The sequence below is a fragment of the Puma concolor genome, chromosome D1 (genome assembly GCF_028749965.1).
Source record: "Puma concolor isolate L17-30 chromosome D1, mPumCon1.1.hap2, whole genome shotgun sequence".
NCBI classification, from domain to species: domain Eukaryota; kingdom Metazoa; phylum Chordata; class Mammalia; order Carnivora; family Felidae; genus Puma; species Puma concolor.
The window spans coordinates 7,452,236-7,472,715 of record NC_141676.1 but is presented as its reverse complement, the minus strand read 5'-3'; the positions used below and the strand labels follow the sequence as shown (position 1 = coordinate 7,472,715).

Genomic DNA, 20,480 nt, shown 5'->3' with positions numbered 1-20,480 from the left:
GGGAAGAGAGGGTGCGGGGCATTTCTAGAACGAGGCGTGTTCAGTGGGGACCGGGCCCAGGCCACGTGAAAGAGGCAGCTAAGCGAGGGCTCTGATGATGGGGGTGGGGGTGGGGGGAGGAGGGCTCCAGGTGGCTTGGCCTTGGCTCTGAAGCACCAGGGTATCAGCAAAGGCTTTGGGCAAAGGGGACAAGCTGGAGGCTAGCAGACATCCTCAAAGGGACCGACCCAGAGTGTTGTCCCGGGATAGCCATCCTGTCTTAAAGAATCCAGCCCGTGGAGGCGAGGGAAGGGAAGAAGCTTGAGAGTGGAGGCTCAGAGGCCACATGAAAATGAAACTCTGGGGGACCCCGGAGGCATGAGCAAACCCAGTGGGTTCTGGCTGCCGCCTCCTCCTCCAGCCGCCCGCCTGGATTCCGCCTGGGGAATTTAGCCGCCTGGGGAATTTGCTGAGTCACTGACGGTTAGCAGTCCTGCCTGCCCTTTCTCCTGCCTGGCCTGGGACCAGAGGCAGCTGCTGTCACCACAGGACATCGGGGGTTGGTAGGAATCGTAAAAAAAAAAAAAAAACCTGCCGAACGATCCGGCCAGAAAGATGTCCACGGCGCATCCCCGGGTCCGAGAAAAAAACCCACGTTGGCGAACAGCTTCGGCCGGTGCCCGTTTGCGGACGGTCCGCAGGCTCCTAACGCCTGAAACCCACCAAGGCTGGCTCGGGGCACGACAAGCCTTCCCGCGACACCACCTCCCCTCTGTCTTCTGCACAGTTGCCTCGCCCTCCGCTCTGTGACCCTCTCTTCGCCCACCGCCGTGCTCTAAACCATCCATTTTTGCTGGATGCTCCTCTTGGGCCCCCAAAAATGGGAGACCGAGGGCTCCATTTGAAACCTCATCTTTCTGCTGTGAAAGGTCACTCCCCAGGTGAGCTCCCCGGTCCTGGACTCGAAGTGCCTCTCAGCCCTAATGACATCAAGGGGCCGACCCACCCACCCAGCGACATTGTCTTCAGTCTGCTTCCCTTTTTTATCGGGCAGAAGATCTTGGGCTGAGATGGAAATCAAAGGATTCCTATGTTCTAAATTTAGCGCTGTTTGTCTTTGGAAACGCTTTTCTTTCTCTCTGGGTACATAGTTCCATTTAAGCTGTGGGGAGAAGGCCTTGTCGAAAGTTCCTCCCAGGCTCGGAACACCAGCCTCCAATCTGACCAATCTCTGGCCACAGAGCTCCTTTTTAGTCCTTTCAAATACCTTGTTAAGTTGCAGTGGCGACAAACGGTACACGTTCCCGGCGCCATCGACCTGCTCCAGGGATGTGAGAGGTGCTCCACAGACGGTGTGCAAAGGGTACCGCCCTCCCAAGATCCAGAGCCACTCGCAAAGATGGCCAAAAGAGAGAGGTCTTAGACACGTGCCCCGAGAGCTGGCACCAGACGCGGGGGACCCTAGCTGCAAAGGGGGTGCAACCCACACTTCTGTCCCACCATGTTTTGGGGCTCCCGACCCGATGGTTGAGCTGTCTGCCTGTGCAAGAACCGATAACCCGCATGCCCCTCCCTTGTAGACGGGAAGTCAGGCCAAGTTCTCAGCACAGGAGACTGGACAAGTCTCTTGTCCAACAAGAAGGCCATAGCTGTCCCTGGGAGGGGAAGGCTCCACAACCGACGGGAATTCACGAGAGTCTGGATTTAGAAAGGAAGGGACGGTGTGAAATTTTACGTTCCTTTTCAACAGGGCTCTGCAGAGATCCGGGAGAGCTGACTCTGGTTAAGAATTCTTAGCCTATGGAGGCTTCTGGAAGTCTTCCCAGGGCCCCCTGCAGTCTGTAGCCATGGTGCCCGGGCAGGAAGTGGCACCACCTGGAGCCTAGAAAGGTGTTCCAACGGGCCCCCACGCTTGGGTGGTGGGATTAAGGAAGCCCTTGAAGGGGCCCCTGCGTGGCTCAGTCGGTGAAGCGTCCGACTTCGGCTCAGGTCATGATCTGGTGGTTTGTGAGTTCGAGCCTCGCGTCGGGCTGACACCTCGGAGCCTGGAGCTTGCTTCGGATTCTGCGTCTCCCTCTCTCTCTGCCCGTCCCCTGCTCACGCTCTGTCTCTCAAAAATAAATGTTAAAAAAATTTTTAAGAAGAGGAACAAGGACACAGAGTGTGGGGAGAAGAGAAGGGGCCAGCAAAGGAGACAGAAGCGTGTGGGGAGAGTGGCGGCCCGGAGGGAGAAGGGCCAGCGGCTGAGATGGCTCAAGTAAGAGGAGCCCTGAAAATGTCACCGAACGCAGCCGCAGCAAGGTCACTGGGGACCGGGGCGTGACAGGGACAAAAACTTGATGGGAATCAATCCAAAAAAGAAGGAGGAATTGGAGGCGAATGGCAATAATGCTTTTGGGGTCTTGTACCTAAAGAGGAGCAGGAAGGGGCGCCTGGGTGGCGCAGTCGGTTGGGCGTCCGACTTCAGCCAGGTCACGATCTCGCGGTCCGTGAGTTCGATCCCCGCGTCAGACTCTGGGCTGATGGCTCGGAGCCTGGAGCCTGTTTCCGATTCTGTGTCTCCCTCTCTCTCTGCCCCTCCCCCGTTCATGCTCTGTCTCTCTCTGTCCCAAAAAAATAAATAAACGTTGAAAAAAAAAAAAAAAAAAAAAAAAAAGAGGAGCAGGAAAAGAGGTGGGGGCCAAAGAGGGGGCTTTTCTTTTTTTTTTGGTGTTTATGTATTTTTGAGAGAGAGAGAGACAGAGTATGAGCAGAGGGGCAGAGAGAGAAGGAGACACGGAATCCGAAGCAGGCTCCAGGCTCCGAGCTGTCCGCACAGAGCCCGACGCGGGGCTCGAACTCACCAACTGTGAGATCATGACCTGAGCCGAAGTCGGGACGCTTCACCGGCTGAGCCACCCAGGCGCCCCTGAGAAGCTGCCTTTAAAACCAGCGGGAGCTGGGGCGCCTGGGTGGCGCAGTCGGTTTCTGATTCTGTGTCTCCCTCTCTCTCTGCCCCTCCGCCGTTCATGCTCTGTCTCTCTCTGTCCCAAAAAAAATAAATAAACGTTAAAAAAAAAAAAACAAAAAAACAAAAAAAAAAACCAGCGGGAGCAAGTCTTTACGGAGGCTGCTTTAGCTGTCCAAACACGTGCTGGTCCCAAAGATGCTCCAAAGAAGGGTTCCTGCCCTCCGGCAACTGGCTGGACTTGAGACTTAGGGCCCAGGAGGGAGGCAAGAATAAGCAAGCAGAGCTCCCTGGAGGAGAAGGCCCTTGTGGTACGTTCAGGATGTGGCATTCCAGGCTGGGAGCACCAGCCAGGACGGGAGCAAGGCTAGGAGCCCGCGGAGCTGGCACAGGGCGTCCTCGGGATGGGGGGCACAGACGCCAGTGGATGGGCAGGGGGAGAGTGGGCGAGACAAAAGGCAATGGGGCGGGAGTTACCCCTAAAATGGGTGGCCTCGTGCCCCAAAGCACAGAAGAAACGGTTAGGTCACTGTCATTGTTCCTACACATCATACACAGGTGTCTGGTGATGTTGGGGAGACCTTGCGAGGGCTCGGAGAGGGTGACAGCAGAAGAAGCTTGGGCGCATCAATGGCAGCAGATGACGGGGGGGGGGGTGGTGCTGGGCCACACAGGCTGGGAGGTGTGGGTTCAGATGGCTGCCCATAACTTGGGACACACACACACACACACAGGTCCCAGCAGCCCACAGGATGTCGCTCCAGCTCCTGCCAGTCCCAGGATCAGTAAGGTCCCTGCCTTTTGAGGCAGGCAGGGGTGTGGAGGGCAGGCAGCAGCCTACGTCACAGTTGGGTTAAACTTCGACCAAGCCTTAACGCCTATTCCGTAAGGGTCACCTGGTCAGTGTTTTATTCCAGTCTGGGTGACTTCGGTCTCCACTTTCCCCGCTTCCTTTATTCAGCTCCTCCTGGAGGTCCAGGGCCAGCTACGTCTCCGGAAGGATGCTGGTGGCTCAGGGGTCACACCTAGCAACCCCTGGTCCGAGTCGGAGGCACCCTGAGTGACATTTGCTGGGCGGGCGCCCGGAGAGTCCTGGCCCAGGGGGAGCGAGGCCGGAGGCCACTGCCATGCTCCAGGCTTCTCAGCTGACGAAGCAGGTGCTGCTGTGGGGGAAGCAGGTCACCGGCCTTGGCCCCTTTGCCCTGGGCCAGCTTCTGTGAAGTGGGCACCTCCCCTGGGCCCCCTCGGCGGGCTCCATGGCGTTTTCTGAGCTCCTGGATCAAGTGGGCGGCCTGGGCAGGTTCCAGGTTCTCCAGATGGTGGCTCTGGTGGTCCCTATCATGTGGCTCACCACTCAGAGCATGATGGAGAACTTCTCGGCCGCCGTGCCCAACCACCGCTGCTGGGTGCCCCTCCTGGACAACAGCACCGCCGAGGCCGGTGTCCCCGGGGCCCTGGGCCCCAAGGACCTCCTGACCGTCTCCATCCCCCCGGGCCCCAACCACGAGCCCCACCGGTGTCGCCGCTTCCGCCAACCCCAGTGGCAGCTCCTGGACCCCAACGGCACGGCCACCAACTGGAGCGAGGCGGCCACGGAGCCGTGCGTGGACGGCTGGGTCTACGACCGCAGCACCTTCACCTCCACCATCGTGGCCAAGGTAAGGGCCTCCCCTGATACCCTCCCCAAGTCCTGGCACCTTAGAGGCCGAGGGCAGAGCTCACACTTGACTGGACTCAGCACGGCCCAGTCCTGGGAGGGACCTGTCCTCTGCAAGCCTCCTCACCTGCCACCGGTGCCCTCCTCCCGCACCTGCCCTACAGGGGAGTGGGCGGCAGGACCCAGCCTACAGACAGACACTGGCCCCTGGCTCGTGGAAGAGTGGGTGCTGCCCGTGACCGCCAGGCCAGCCCCGCTGCCGCTGATTAGCTGTGACTCGGGCAGCTTCCTCCACCGTGACCCCAGTTCTCAGACCCCGGGGAGGGGGGGGCATCAGGCAAACGCGAGCGAGTGGGAGGGGGCCCCCACCCCGGCCAGGGGAAGGGGCCTCTCTCTAGAAGGGAGCGGCCCCGGGGGAATCGGGAGGTGACGCCAACTCCGGCTGGCGTTGCAAACCGGGTGAGGCAGGGGAGAGATGAGGCCAGAGAGAACTTGACCCTGGACCAGAGGGTGATGTGGGGAGGCTTAGCCCTGCCCCACCACCCTAGAGGTCACCGGGCCATCCACCCACACCTGGTTCCCTCAGGCCTTCCCGTCCTACGCCTCTGCCCCTGCTTGTCTGGGCTCAGCTCCCCACTCCTCTCCCGCCAGTGGGACCTTGTGTGCGACTCCCACGCCCTGAAGCCCATGGCCCAGTCCATCTACCTGTCGGGGATCCTGGTGGGAGCTGCCGTGTTTGGCCAAGTCTCCGACAGGTGAGTACCCCCTCCCCCCCCAGTTCTAGAAGCCCCTTTTTCCTCACGCCTCTGTGCTCCCATCTCCGTGTGTCTCTCCCCTGATGCCTTCCGGCTCTGCCACTGAGGAAGCCCTGTACCTGCTCTAGGCCTTTGTTTCTGGGGTCGTAGAGGGTCGTCACTCCTACAAAACACTTACCGCTAAAATCTGCCTAAAACCGCTAAAAGCTGTTGTTGAGCGCTCCTGCTGACGGGGAGCTCGTTCTCTGCCCGGGGCCGCCACCTGGGCGTGGGGGGGGGGGGATAACTCGGGTCTGGACCCAAGAGTCACCGTGACCTCTGCTCAGACCCCCGTGGCCAGTGCCATGGCGCCCCGTGGACCCGGCCACCGCCTGCCCGTTTGTGTGCCCGCAGGTTTGGGCGCAGGCTGGTGCTGACCTGGAACTACCTTCAGATGGCCGTGTCGGGCACGGCGGCCGCCTTCGCCCCCACCTTCCCGGTGTACTGCCTGTTTCGCTTCCTGGTGGCCTTGGCCGTGGCGGGCGTCATGATGAACACTTGCACTCTCCGTAGGTCACCTGACCCGGGCAGGGCGAGGGAGGCTCGTGTAGGCTCCCAGGCTGACCCTTGCGGTCTCCTTGCAGTGATGGAGTGGACGTCCACGCGTGCCCGAGCCTTGGTGATGACTTTGAACTCCCTGGGCTTCAGCTTCGGCCAGGTCCTGATGGCCACAGTGGCCTACGGTGTGCGTGACTGGGCCCTGCTGCAGCTGGTTGTCTCCGCCCCCTTCTTCCTCTGCTTTGTGTATTCCTGGTGGGTGCCGTCCCCCCTCCTCAGAGAAGGCCCTGCCTACCCTCCACCCTGGGGGCAGGGACGAGGGGCGCAGGAGGCCAAGGGAGCCCAGCCGGAGGGGAGCCACGGGCCCGGCACAGCTGGCGGCCACAGGCCCACGGTGCTCACCCACCCCGGCCTGGGGCTCCGGCGCCGGAGACGCTTCTCCCTTCCTTGTTCCTCCCGGTGCCTCCTCCCCCTGCACTCATCCTCCCCCCTCCCCTCTTCCTTCCCATCATCTCTAGGCCTTTTCCCTCTTGACTCCTTGCTTGCCTTGGCATGTGGCACATTTTCTGAGCCGAGGCACTAGGCCAGGCTGAGGGGTGAGACACAAATACAACACACACACACACCCCGCTCCTAGGACACAGCCCCAGTCAGCCTTATGTACTGACATTTTACTAAAGAGCAGGGACCAAGACCCAGTGGTCAGAGGGGACCCCCAGCCCCCCACACAGGGCTGACATATTAGAGAAGTTAGGAAGTGTCTGTGCTGCCCTGAAATAAATCAGCCATGGCTCTTGCCAAACTCCCGGGACATAGTAGGTGTATGGGAAATATTTGTTGGATGGATATCTGGATAGATGGATGAATGGATGTCCTTTGGGACAGGGCTGAGCCCGGCTCATTCACACACAGACCCAGCAACTCTGGGTTTTTGGTTGGCCATCGTGGCCCCTGCAGAAAGAAGTCCAGCAGAAGCCCAGGGGAGGACGGGGCACTGGCACCGGGAGGAGGGCTGACTTTACAGATCTCTCCAAGCCCCACTGATTGGAGCAGACACGCTCTTAAGATGGAGCCCTGGGCAGCTAATTTGCAGTCACTCTGCAGAGCAGGAGACAGTCACGCTTCCTGCACTGGCCCTGAGAGGAAGCCATTCCGGCTGACGGGTGGCTGTTTGACCCCCGGGACCAACGGAGCGGAGGCTGGAGGGTAGAGGGCAAGGGTCAACGATGCAGATTCCGGGGCCCCCTTCCTGGCTCTCTGAGGCTGACGCTGGCTCACAGGGTAGAGCCTCACTTTTCCTGACAGACGTGCCCACCCAGGTGCCGTGCACGTGCCCACAATCGTGTGTCACCCACCACGTCATGACTTCAGCAAACAGCTACCGGGTGCCCACCAGGGGCAGGGCACTGGCCGATGCGGGGCTGACGACAGCGAAACAGGCACACTGCCCCGCGGGGAGCTGGCAAGACACCCCACACGTGATGGCTTGACGAATAAGAGGGGGACCATCTGAGGGCGGGAGCCCATGGCCCGCGAACTCCCACCAGCTTCTCTGCTTCTCTTCGAAACCCATTTCTCTCCATGACAGGTTGTCTGCCTATGCCGGCCCCACCCCCCTCCCCGTCTCCTCGAACCCGCCCGACCACCAGGCTTCACCCACGACGGCCCTGGCGCCCCGGCTCTGCCCCCACTGTTCTTGGCCCCTGAATCGGAGGAGGGGTGCCCTCTTCCAGGCGACCTAACCTGTGTCCCCTGTGCCACATGCTGCAAACCCTGAATCCCCTCTCCAGACCTGCCCCTCCCCAGACTCCAGCCTCCCGTTTCCAACCCTCCGTGTGACATCGCCATGACTGATGTCTCGGATTCACAAACGTGAACATCTTCTCGCACCTGCTCTTTCCCAAGGCTTCCCCAGCAAGGGTGGGGGGGATAGCAGCCCCCATCCGCCGGGTCCCAGAGTTAGAGACACCACGTCACCTCCCTGTCCCTCACTGACCTCCCCGCCCCACCCTAAGTCCAGCAGGTCACTGGATCTTGTCAACTCTACCTCGAAAGTATGCCTCGAGCCCCCCTTCTCTCCCCTGTTCTAACCCCGGAGGACCTTCGGGCCCCGTGCATGCGGAGCAGGTGACCCCACGCCTGGCTGCTGCTCCCAGGGGAAAGCGTGCCTGGCTGGGGGGCCTGCCTGAGCAGAGGCCTGGAGACAGGAGCCAGGATGGAATGGTGGGCGTGACTGGGGCCTCGGTGGGCTGGGCCAGCGCAAGGGATCTGGGCCGATGTCGAGGGGTGTGGGGGCAAGGTTAGGGTTAGGAGCTGGGCCCTGGCATCGGGGCGTGGAGCCGGGATGCGTGGGGCCAGCTGGCATCCAGGAGACAGCAAGTGTTGTCCTGACGTGGGCGACCGGGCCACAGGCGAGACAAGGGCAGGGGGGCGGGTCAGGCGCAAGCGGTGCTGCTGGTGGTGACAGGACTTGGTGGCCGCCTGGGTGCAGGTGGAGGGGGCTGGCGACGCCAGGACCAAAGACCCTGCCCCAGGCCTGAGCCCCCGGTTGGGTGGGAAGCTGGGGAGGAGCCAGCTGAGGCAGGAAGGCGCAGCCTCGGGGGTGAACAGGAAGGCCACGGATGTGACATCGGGCAGGTGCCTGGCCTCCCTGGTGAGAGGTGGGGGACCCCAGGGGGCTTGCGGCTTGTGGCGGGCTTGCAAGACTACAGTCCTCACTGCAGACAGGCTCACCCAGGCCTGGTTCCCGGGGTGGGGGAGGTGGCCAGGGAAGGGCCACAGGGTCGGGAGGGAGGCTGGAAGGGGAGGATATGGACTCCCAACCCCAGTCCGAGGAAGAGAAGGAAAAAGACAGAAAAGGTGGCCTGCGGGGGAAGGAGGGCGCCAGGTGGTGTGGCGTCCCTGAGCCTGGGGCCTATGGGCACCAGTGAGGCCACCCTCCTGGGCAGAGGGAGACAGAAGGGCAGTAAGGCTCACGCAGCCTGGGGCCACAGGCCGCACCCACCCACCCTCCGCCCTTGACCCCCTGCAGGTGGCTGGCGGAGTCTGCCCGATGGCTCCTCATCAAGGGCAAGCTGGAGCAGGGCCTGCGGGAGCTACAGAAGGTGGCTGCCATCAACGGGAAGAGGGCAGTGGAGGACACACTGACTGCAGAGGTGAGGCGGGGCGGGGCGGGGCGCTCCCCCAGGGCTCAGCCTTCAGACCCTCTCCCTGCCCCTGCACAGGCCCCTGGGAGGGTGAGGGTCTCAAGGAGGAGGACCTGTCCGGTGCTCCCAATGCTGACAGTGACTCCCCTCCCGCCCCGCCCCACCCCACCCCACCCCTGCAGGCCTTGCTGTCAGCCATGCGGGAGGAGCTGAGTGCGAGCCAGGCTCCTGCCAGCCCGGCTGCCCTGCTTTGCACACCCGGACTGGGCCTCCGGACCTGTGTCTCCACTCTGTGCTGGTAGAGGCCCCTTCACCCACCCGGGGCCCCAGCCTCTGCCTCGGGCCTGCCTTGGGCAGCCGGGAACCTGGGGTCAGGCCCTGACTGGCATCCAGGCAGGGGACCTCTACGGACTCGCCTCTTGCTCCCGCCTCCAGGACCAGGCCTGAAGCATTCCATTCCCCACCCCCCCACTCCCCTGCTAGTAGTCAGGCTCCCAAAGGAAGCAGCCAAGGCCAGGTGGGGTCAGGCTGGGGAGAGGGGATGGCAGAGACCCCTAAGGAGGAAGATTCACAGCAAAGGCGCTGGGAGAGCTGAGCTGCCCAGCAGGCCGAGGAGGCCATTCGAGAATAAGCGAGGCGAGAAGGCACACCCACCCCAGTATTATCAGAGCCCGGGGAGCCAGTGTCACCCAGCAAGGACACAGGATGCCCAGAGGGAGGGAGGAAGGCAAACCCTGGCCTCTCCCCCACCCCACCCCACCCCCTGCACCTCCAGCCCCTCACCAGCGGCTCCCATTGGCCAAACCTACCGAGGGGTGGCACTGGGGGAGGGGGGAGGCCTGGGGCCAGGTGGTACACAGAGACCAGCCCTCCACTATGCCGAGCCTGCAGGGGGAGGCTGGAGGCGGGTCTGAGGACCGACCAGCAAAGGAGCAGCCCCCGCCCCAGCCTGACCCCACCCGCCCCGCCCCGCCCGCAGGTTCGCCTTCGGCTTCACCTTCTACGGCCTGGCCCTAGACCTGCAGGCCCTGGGCAGCGACATCTTCCTGCTCCAGGTCCTCATTGGGGTCGTGGACATCCCGGCCAAGATCGGCACCCTGCTGCTGCTGAACCGCCTGGGCCGCAGGTCCACTCAGGTGGCGTCCCTGGTGCTGGCGGGGCTCTGCGTCTTGGCCAATATGCTGGTGCCCCACGGTGAGCGGCCAGAGGCTTCCCTACCTCGGGGTGCTGAGCCAGGGACAGGGGCCCCTGCCCCCTCCTCAGAGGGTGCTGGCCCAGTGGGGAAGGAGGCTGCTGGGGCATCTGGGACAGATGGTGACACCCGCCCCAGGCAGCAGGAACAGGGATGGAGTGGAGGGGGTGGCGTCCTGCAGGGGGAGGGGAGGGAGCAGGGGGCCAAGGAGGACTCCCAGGGTCTGGCTCAGGGTTATCGGGTTGGGCAGCAGTTTGGGGGGCAGCGAACGGAACCACGGTGTCACCTAGGATGTGGTGCGTGTGTGCGTTGTGGGGGACACCCAGAGGGAGGGGAGTCATAGACATTTGGGAGGTCAGGGAGAAGTCCGGCCCCCATCTGACCTCGGAGCCCCGCCACCAACCTCACTGCCCCCTTCCCTGTCCACAGAGTTGGGGGCCCTGCGTTCATCCCTGGCCGTGCTGGGGCTCGGGGGCCTGGGGGCCGCCTTCACCTGCGTCAGCATCTACACTGGTGAGCTCTTCCCCACCGTGCTCAGGTGAGGCTACGCCCAGGCCCGAAGAAGGGGTCACCCTGGGCTGCGAGGGCAGGGTGGGGGTGGCCTTCCCCAGCCCCGGATGTTCCTGCCGCCATCCCCCTCCCATGTGGTCTCAGGGCTGAGCAGGTGCATTCCGTTCCCCCCGCCCCCCACCCGCCCGCCTGAACCACTGTGCCTCCCTGGACAGAGTGGGGCTGGGCCGGGCTGGGAGGCCCTCATGGGTGTTTCCGGGACTGCAGGATGACAGCGGTGGGCCTGGGCCAGATGGCAGCCCGCGCCGGAGCTATCCTGGGGCCTCTGGTGCGGCTGCTGGGTGCACACGGCCGCTCACTGCCGCTGCTGGTCTACGGGGCGGTGCCGGTGCTGAGCGGCTTGGCTGCATTGTTGCTGCCCGAGACACAGAGCCTGCCGCTGCCCGACACGGTTCAAGATGTGCAGAACCAGTGAGTGAGCTCGGTCCGGGGCCCGCCCTCTCCGTTTCCCCCTGCCCCCCGCCCCCACCCCGTCACTGGGCAGAGAGAGAAGCAGAGGCACAGAAAGGGACGGGATTGGCCCAGAGTCAAACAGCACATCTTTGGGAGAGCGGAGACCAAGGGCCGGGGCTCCTGGCTGACAGTGTGGAGTTCGTCTCCTGCTCTGGGCCGGAGGCTGGGCCACCCTCGGGGCCACCTTCAGAGGCGTCGAGGGGAAGGGAGAGTGTAGTCATTTGTTAAGAAGGACGGGCCGAGGGTGTGATGGGCGTTGCTGGGGGAGGAGGGGTGCTCACCGGCCCCAAATTCTACCACGAAAGCCCCTAGACGGCTGGCAGGCTGTCACTGCCCCCCTCCCCCCCCCCCGCCCCCCCCCCCCCCCCCCCGCTTCCCAGCACGTGCCCATTCCTGGGCCCCCAAGAGCAGGGCAGTGGTACCTCCTGAGACCCAGTTCAGGGGTCAGAGGTCACTCTGCACGCACGAGCCACACCCCTCTTGTCTTTCATGTCTGAACAGGGCAGTGAGGAAAGCGACACACAGCCCCCCAGGGCGCACTGTCTTGAAATCCACACACTTTTAAGCTCCCGGGCATTCTGCGATGGGACATTGGGAGAAGCACCCTCTCTCCTTCGGAGAAGGCAGGACGACAAAGGCCACCATTTCCAGAGGGTCCAGGGGCGGCCCCGGGCACCCCACTGGACCCTCCCTTGTGACTTCGAAAAGGATCAAGGACCAGCAGGACCCTGTCTACCCCGTGCTCCCCTCCTCACTGCTCACGGCCCCCAGCTGTCCACTGTTCCCCCCTCCCCTCACCGCAGCCCTCCCCCCAACCGAGCTTAGAGGCCACCATCATCCAAGGTCAAAACGTCCCAAACTCATCGCACTACCCCGAGATCTCCACACAAGTCTCAGCTCCTCAGTTGTACCCAAAGGGCAGCTCTGGCCCCCGGTCACCCCTCTGCACACTCCAGCCACGGGACCAATCCTGCCCTGCCCCTTCTCTACCTACCAAACTCCTCTTCAGCTTCCCAGACTCAGGGCAACCGCCTCCTTCCAGGGGTGCAGCCCGAAGCCATAGTGAAACCCTTACCCACAGCCACGCACCTGTCTCCCACCCTGCCAGCTATGAGTTCCCAGAGGATTGGAGTGGCCCCCTTGCCCCCTGATCTGACCCGGCCCCCACACAAAGCCTGGCAGGAGGGGCGTTGGGGGGGAGGCGACAAAAGAGTGAATAAAGGATCAAATGACTGCCCCTCCCTGACTCCAGTGAAGAGCCACAGGTGGGGGTGGGGCAGAGGAGAGTTCTGGGGAGCTCCTCTGGGGGCTGGCCCTTTCCCAGGCCAGCCTATCTGCCCTTTCCTGCCTGTGTTGTGGGCTAGGCACCGTCCTGGGCATCTCATGGCATCATCTCATCTCTTCCCGAGCCCGTCGAGGAAGATGCCCCATTTTACAGATGGGAAAGTAAGGCTTGGAGAAACCGATTGCCCATGATGGGCAGCTAGGAGGGACCGAATCAAGAGTCAGGCCCAGGTCCAGAGCCCAACCTTGGCTACGACCCCCTCAGCCTGCCCTCAGGCCTCGAGACCTTTGGGAGACAGAAGTACTCCCTGGCCTGGTCTTGTCAGCATAGCCTCGGGCCTCTTTGGGGGGGGGGGATCGTGTCTTTTAGCTTTCTGCCTGTGGCCACCCCTCAGTGAAGAATCCCCCCCCCCCCCGACACACACACAAAGACAAAGGGGACAGGGGTGGGGATCATGTTTGTTAAGATGCCCAAAGGCAAGGTTGTCCCAGCCTGCCCTGAACTTTCCGTCCTGTCTGCCTGCTGCCCAGCTGAGCCCCAGCTACTTCCTTACCATTGCTCAGCATTCTTGGGACCCGCTGGTGTCCAGAAGCTTCCAGAAGAGAGAACCCAGGACTGGTGAGAGATGGCTCCTCCTCCCTGCTAGGGTGTCCTCCAGTTCACCAAGTGGTCAGAGCTGTCCCTCTGCCCACGTTCAGAGCAGCCTTGCTCCTGGCCCTTCCAGGCGGTCACGGTCTTCTAGGACCCAGGGCCGACCTGCTTCCAACATGTCTCCCCTCACTCAACAGGATCTGGAAGCTGGGAGGGTCCGGGACCCGGCCCCTCTGGGGCAGCTGGGGGTGAGCGTCATCCCCGTGGCAGAGTGGGTGCCCTGCAAAGGGAGAGGGGTCTCCCTTCACAGCAGTCCCAGGCCTGCCTTCTAGATGGGTGCTCCACTCAAGCAGTCTTCACTTGGGAGCCCCCAATTTACTGCTCACCACAGAGAGCACCTGCCCCCCGAGGCTGCAGGGACACTTGCAAGGGAAGAGCCCAGGAAACCGGGCGTGGGAAGGAAGTGGTCAACAGTCTCACAGTCTCATTCGCCCCATGGAAGTAGAGGCCTCTAGCAGTGGGGACAGGAAAGTGGCTTTGGACCCACTTTGGCCATCCTCCTGTCTCCAGCCAGGACTGCAGCTCTCCCAGAAGGGTGTGTGGGGAGGGCAACGCAGGCTCCTTCGGCTCCATATCCACCTCCAGGAAAGGGATGTCCTTCCCGAAGAGTGCCAGGACTGGCTGACCTTATGTTCCCTCCACCGGGGGTTTGGGTGGTAGGGCAGGTCTTCAAGGTCAAAGGGATCAGCTAGACTCCACTTCGAGCTTCTTCCCCAGCTCGGTCCTTGCTCCTCCCCAGGTGGAATCTCCTGGTACATCCCTGATAGAACCAACTGTCAATGAGCGAGGTCCCTGGAATTTCAGTCACCCCCAGATGCTGTTTGGACACTCCTGAGGGTCAATGCCAGGCCAGCCAGACTCCAAAGGACCTCAGCTCAGGCCCAGGTGATAGGTTCAACATCAGATGCCCAGACGAAGGAGCTGAGACTGAAGTGACCATATCTTACAGACAGGTAAACTGAGTCAATGGTAGATTGACTCACAACCAACCCCTTGAGTGACAAGGAGCTCTTAGTCTCCTTACAAAGAGAAGAAAACACCCAGTCCTACACCCCCATGGCAATGAGCAGGACTGGGACCCATCCTTCCAACTCCTCCACTGTCCTTCTTTCTGGCCCCCTACTCTGACAGACTGTTCAGGGCCATTCTAGAAATTTCTAGAATAAGAATGAATTTCTAGAAATTCTGGAATAGAAATTTAGAATTTCTGGAATAGACAAATAGAATTTCTAGAAATTTCTGGAAGAAGAACGTTCCCTTCTTGACACCAAGGAACTCCTGCCTGCCTCTCTTGGTTTTCTTTGGCCAGTGACGATGGGGCGGGGGAACCTGAGATAAATTTCCATCCCTCGGACAAACAGAACAGCAGCGGAAGACGTGGGCGCAAGGCCACGGCCAGCACAGGGACAGGATGTCCTGGCCAGACCACCCCAAGTCAGGGCCTCCCCGCAGGCTTCCACAGGGGGTTACAGCTGACCTCAGGCTCCTGGGCTGTGAGCAGCTGGGCAGAAGCAGGGCCCATGCCTCCCCCCAGGTGGCTGGTTCAGGAGGGCAGCTACTGGAGAACCCCGCTCTCCCACCAGTGATAGGACTCTGGGGCAGGGCTCTCAAAGGCCCCTGGGGGCACACCCCAGGGTAAGGAGGATCCTGAAACAAAAAAGCTTCATCCCAGGATGGAAGGAAGGACGAGGAGGTGAGGCTCCTGTGGACACCAAGCCCAAAGACCTGGCAGATGTCCATGGACCAGACTTGCGAACTGGAAAATGCCGCAAGAATGGGCTGGCCAGCAACAGAGCCACCTGTGGATGGGAGCTTGGGGAGCAGCTTCAAGTGGCCCAGGGCGATGGCGAGCCAAGGGCACAAGAAAGCAGAACCAAGAGAGGGGAGCAAGATCCACCAAGCAGAAAGTGGAGGAGACCTGAGTGACAGAAGCACGGCTGAGTCAGGGCTCACGTGCCCAGCGGCATGGCGATCCCAAACTGCCACCTAGGAGAGGAAGACCATCCACCCTCCTCTTTCCTGAGGACGCTGGCACCTAACCCTCACCTAAGAGTTTCAAATCCAGACCCATCTCTCCGCGTGTTTGGGACCGTGGGCTTGTTCAGTGTCTCCATGAAGGAGCAAACGCCCTAGGATGAAGCTCTGCTTCTATCTACAGCTGCAGGAGCTGCCCACAGTCAGCGGGAGAGCAGTGTAGCCTGGGGCAGTGTAGACCGGCCCGGGAGGGGGTGGGTAGGCGGGGCGGCAGAGATTAGGTTCCAAATCCCTAGAGATGCAGAAAAAGCAGAGACCCTGGAGTTGCGCGGAACTGGGGGCAAATGTGCACTCAGCCACTGGAGCCCTGGCCACCCAGGAACACCACCACCTTCCCCAAGGGCTGTAGCAAGACCCCAGCAGCCCCCAGAGGCGTGGGCCCGAAGTGGCCACTAGGAGGCAGCACGATGCTCTTGCCTCTGGTGATCTGATCACCTCCAGAGCTCAGGTGGGTGGGCTCAGCCAAGACCACAGACCAGCTGCTTACCTGGCCCGATCCTGGGGCCAGGAGGGACATAGGGGTGAGACAAAGACAAGCCGCCCCCCAGGAGCCCAAAGCCATGCTCGGCCCAAATCTTTGGAGGCTACTTACCAGCTCTCATGGGCCACAATTCGGGCCCAGACCCCAGGCCAGAGCCAGGACCAATGTCCCAACGGTACCCACCCGGAAAAAAACTGCACAGGACCGTTGGATTTGGAAAGTTTTTGTTTTCTTTTCCCACACATTTCCGGGGTTGGGGTGTTTTCCAAGACTCAGACACATTTGTTAACAAAGAGAGAAAAAAAACTGGGGGAGCAGGGAGCCCGTGGGCAGAGAAGTGACCCCAGCAGTCAGCGGGCGATGCCTCGCTCTCTCTCTTCCCTGGTGCCCGCGCCCAACGGGTGCCACAGGCCGCTGCTCGCGGTATCTAGATTATTTGTCTTTAATATATATCTGCATTTGCCTTTCCCCTCCCACCCGCCCCCCACCCCTGCTCCTCCAGCAGCTTCCCCATCAATGCACGTCGCCCGGCGGCACACAACAGAACAGGCCTTCGGCGGCCCGGGCCCCTTCCCTGGGCGGCACCAGGCAAGCGCCTCCTCCTGGTGGGCGGAGTCGGGGCGCTCGGGGCAACGCCCACTGCCCCGCCACGCCACGCCCCCACCCCCACCCCCAAGGCTGGGCCGCTCGGCCCACCCGCCCGCCCTTCTCCCACCGACTCTGGAAACCCAAGGGTAGGAAAGGAAGGGAGAAACCAGACACAGGAGAAAAGAAGTGGAGAGAGGGAGGGTGGGGACCGAGAGACACGGCAAGCCTGGGACGGGGGCCGGAGGGCTTGGGAGGAGAAGGAAGGCAGGAGGGACAGAGGGCAGAAGAAAAATTGCGGGAAATTAAACAGGACGAGGAGTGGACACTTTACAAAACCCCCAGCCTTCCTTCCCGCCCAACCCCACCAAAATAAAACTACCCCCCCTTAAAAAAATAAATCAACCCAGGGCTGTGAGCACGTGCCCTGCCCGGCAGGCGCAGGGCTGAGAGGGACAGACAGGCCCCGGGACTGACGGTGCCGCCGCACCCGACGGCAGGAGGAAGGGGACGAGCACGGGGTTTCCTTTTCTGTTTTTCTTTTTTCCTTCTTTCTTTTTTTCTTTCTTTCTTCCCTCTTTTTCTTTTCTTTCTTTTTTTTTCCTTTTTTTTTTTTTTTTTTTTTTTTTTTTTTTTTTTTTGCGTTTCCTCTTCGTGAGAGAAGTCTGAGGCAGCCAGGGAGCGGGTCCCCAGAGCCCCCGGCGGGGAGAGGGCCGCACCCGCCTCCCGGGGCCGTCCCGGGAGGGGCAGCTGGCAGTGGGGCGCGGTGCCGGGGCTCACACGTAGTACTCCTTGTCTTTGTTCTTCTTGGCCTTGCTGGGCGTCTTGGGAGCGGCCGGGGCCTTCTCTTTGACCACTGCCCCATTGCTCTGGGCCGAGTTACTGATGTAGTTCCGGCTCTGGTCCACCTGGTAGGAGCCCTCGTCGCGGTTGCGGTACTTGTACATGGCGTAGAGGAGGATGAGGATGCAGAGCGCCGCGGCCGCCACGATGCCCACCACCATGCCCGTGGTGCTGCTGGACTCCCGGATCACCTCCACCGCGCCGGGCGGGCCCCGCTCCCCGGGCCCCGTGGGGTTGGCTGTGGGCAGATGGGGGAAGCCGGGGGCGGAGGTCACGCCCGGGCGCAGGGGCGGGGGCCTCCGCGGCTCGAAGGACGTGGGGGCCCCAGGCCCCAGGGGCGGGTTCTCCAGCAAGGGCTGCAGCGGGTCTCGGTGGTTCATTTTGCCCGCGGGCAGGTTGGGGGCCGGGGCGGAGGGGGCCAGCAGCACCCCGGGGGCGCCCGTGGCCCCATCTGTCCTGAGGTGGGGCCGGGGAGCGGGTTTGCGGGGCGAGAGGAGGGTGGTGCGGTCCGTGACCAGGGGAAAGGTGGTGTAAAAGTCCTCGTCGTCCGTGGGGGGGAGGCTGGAGTCAAAGACCTCCCCGGACGCAAAGCCCGAGGCCTCGATGGGCTCTTCGCAGTCGCTGTCGTCCTGCTCGGCCTGGCACGGGCCCCCGGCGGGCGGGCGGCGGGCCGCGGGTGGGGGCAAGGTGTCTTGGGTGGCGCCCACGCCCGTGAGGAAGGGATAGAAGGTGGGGGGTGGGGGCACGAAGGGGGATCGGGTGGCCACGGGAGGGGGGTCTAAGGAGTCCTCCGTGATAATGGGCAATATTAACTCTCCTCCTAGAACAAGAGAGAGAAGAGAGAAGAGAGGGTGTCAGCGAGGGCCCAGGGCGCAGGCGGCTGGCACAGAGAGAGAAACAACAGCCTCACACACCCAAATCGGTTCCAATTGGCTTTGGCGGAGACTAGAGCGGGCCGGGCCCGCCCGCCAGCCTGCCGGCGCGCTGCGCTTTAAGCGGGCAGCGGCTCGGATGCCCTGGGCACCCCACGCACGGGCTCTGCGGCTCACTGGGTTTTGGTCTTTTGTTTGTCTTAAGAAACCAAAAGGAACAGAAAGGAAAGGAAATCGAAAAGAAACGGAAAAAAAAAAAAACAACTCTACTGGTTTAAGGCTTAAAAACACATACAAGAGCAGCATTTAAACAAACCTAACAACAATATCTTTTAGGGTTTTTTTTTTTTTTCTAGATTTTTCTCTTTTTTTGCTTTTTTTTTTTTTTTTTCTTTTGTTTTTTAAAAAAGAAGATAGCATACCACGGAATTCAGGCAACTTACATCAACAAATAGGCCGTGTGATTTTAGCATGAAGAAAAAAATTACAAACAGAGCTGTGTAAGCGGGTTCTCCCGGAAAAAATAAGAAAAAACAACTTTTCCGTACAACGTTTCCTGTCTATCTGTTTGGCATCTCCCTCCCTCGCTCTTCTCTCCCTCTGGACATCTTGCTTCCTCCTGTACGCTCTCTCGCCTCCCTCACTTGTGCCCTCTCCCCCTCGTTAAACACAAAGCTAAGATCCGCACAGTGCAGGCTCGCTTGGGGAAACTGTTACCACCACTTGGTGACAGCATGGGAGGAAGGAGGGCTTGGGGGAAAGGGAGGTACTGGCAGCCATGGAGGAATCGATACATGGGTGAGAGGACGTGGGGGGGATGGTCATGGGAAGCAGCTTTGAAGGTTAATTGCAGGCTGGCCATGGGAAGACGAGAAAACTGAGGTGGGAGGTGACAAAGTCCATGAGAAAGAGTGGGCAAGGAGGAGACAGGCTGGGGGAGGGTCTTGTCCCATAGGACTCTGGGAAAGGGTGTGAGAAGCCCTGTGGAGGCAGGGAGGTGGGAAGGTGGGGAGGGGGGGTGGAGGGAAGGAAGGAAGGAGAGACGGAGGGAGGGAGGGAGGTGGACAGGAACACACGACTCCTGCGCTAACCCTAATTCCCCAACGTGCTCTTTCTTCACCCTCCACCTCTGACCCCCACTGGCTTCCCCCCTCCCCCTCCCCAGAACCCCCATGGGCCGCCAGGACCTGACCAGGGCTGGACTGCCTCTGGCCCTCTTATTATTCTTAAAACAATAATAAAACAACGGAAAGAAGAAGAAAGCAAAAAAAGAAAAGAAAATACATACACAGCCATCTGGGAAGGAAGCACTTGCTAATATAGGGCCCGGGGCGGGGGGGGGGGGGTGGGGGGTGGGGATTAGTCGGGAAGGTTGGGGGACGGTGATTAGGTCTCCTCCCTTTCTCCCTTAGGTCTCTTAACTGTGGTACCCTGGGCATAAACTGCAATTCCCATCAGCTCCAAAGGGTGAGAACTACAACTCCCATTAGCCCTTGGAGCCGGGGGGGGGGGGGGTGGGCACAGACTACAATTCCCATCAGACCCGGGGTCAACAACTTGACAAGCCCCATCAGCCCACTGCCCCTCTGGCAAATACTGCATCCCACTGGTGTGGGGTAGATCCAGCTGGAGTCTAGGTCTGGGAGCGCTCTCTCCTCTTAGAGGGACACCTCTGGGCCTGGTTGGGGCTGGAGATTTCCTCTCTAGCTCGCCCTACACCCAAGCCCTGCCCCCATCTGCGTGCTTCTCCCTGGTCTCTGCAGGGCGTGGTTTTCACAGATCGGGCCCTAAGCCCCCTATCCCCTCCAGAGGAAGCACCCCGGGGGCTCCACTCCCAGGCCCTGCCTGCCCCACTGCAGCCAGGCCCGGCCATGTGCCACTGCCACATCTTGGCGTCTCTTCTCCTGCTCCCTGCCCCCTAAGCCTCTGTGTCTGTTGATCCTTCTGATCCCAAGCTCCGGCAAAATCTGGCAGAGCTGTCCTTGGCCACCCTAGCCTGCCACAGCCAAGATCTTGCCATTGAACTCGTAGCCTTGCCTAGCTCCCCGGGCTGCTCCTCCCACCAGGCTCCCATCTCCCCCTGGGCCAGGGCTCACCTGCACCCCACATTGTGAAGCCCCAGGGCACCTGGCCCTCCAGGGGCTCAGCCACACTGAAAAACTGAGCCCAAAGCAGACAAGCATGTTCCGTGGAGCTGGGACCGTCCAAAGTTAGCTTTGTATGGAAGAGGATGCTGAGGCCCGGGGTGGGGAGGACTTCCCAAGGTCACTCGGTGTCTGCATCAGGCAAGGTGAACAAATGGACTCTCCAGTCCTTTCTGTGGCTCTCAGAGACCAGGGAAGGGTCAAGTTCTCACAAGGAGCCTGGAAAGGCCTGATTCATCCTCCCCATGCCTGCAGTAATCTGTTTGACTCTTGGCTTGTTAACCTGGGAGGCCACAGACCTGTTCTGTCATTAATTACTGTGTGACCACGGACAAGATTCTGTCACGCT

General features: G+C 61.2%; 2 protein-coding genes across 15 annotated transcripts in view; one reads left to right on the top strand and one right to left on the bottom strand.

Annotated features, from left to right (window-relative positions):
• The first annotated feature begins 3,827 nt into the window (after positions 1 to 3,827).
• On the top strand, positions 3,828 to 12,469 carry SLC22A12 (solute carrier family 22 member 12). 2 transcript variants are annotated; one of them, XM_086677036.1, is made up of 10 exons: positions 3,828 to 4,584; positions 5,235 to 5,338; positions 5,732 to 5,886; positions 5,962 to 6,130; positions 8,907 to 9,030; positions 9,204 to 9,319; positions 10,001 to 10,215; positions 10,643 to 10,751; positions 10,991 to 11,194; positions 11,738 to 12,469. In XM_086677036.1, the coding sequence occupies exons 1-10, from the start codon at positions 4,183 to 4,185 to the stop codon at positions 11,799 to 11,801; spliced, it is 1,662 nt and encodes a 553-aa protein (XP_086533162.1). In that variant the 5' UTR covers positions 3,828 to 4,182; the 3' UTR covers positions 11,802 to 12,469. The 2 variants fall into 2 exon arrangements, with proteins under 2 accessions (XP_086533162.1, XP_086533163.1); XM_086677037.1 differs by having other exon boundaries at positions 4,490 to 4,584; positions 5,170 to 5,338.
• Positions 12,470 to 16,820: 4,351 nt separating this feature from the next.
• Positions 16,821 to 20,480, bottom strand: part of NRXN2 (neurexin 2) — a 99,970-nt gene continuing 96,310 nt past the window's right edge. For 7 of the 13 annotated variants that reach the window (XM_086677026.1, XM_086677027.1, XM_086677031.1 and 4 more), the window contains one exon: positions 16,821 to 17,353. In XM_086677026.1, coding sequence (XP_086533152.1) covers positions 17,049 to 17,353 — 305 coding nt within the window. In that variant the 3' untranslated portion in view covers positions 16,821 to 17,048. Of the gene's footprint in view, positions 17,936 to 20,480 lie in introns of all 13 variants that reach the window. The other 6 variants (XM_086677022.1, XM_086677023.1, XM_086677024.1 and 3 more) reach the window with 1 other exon arrangement.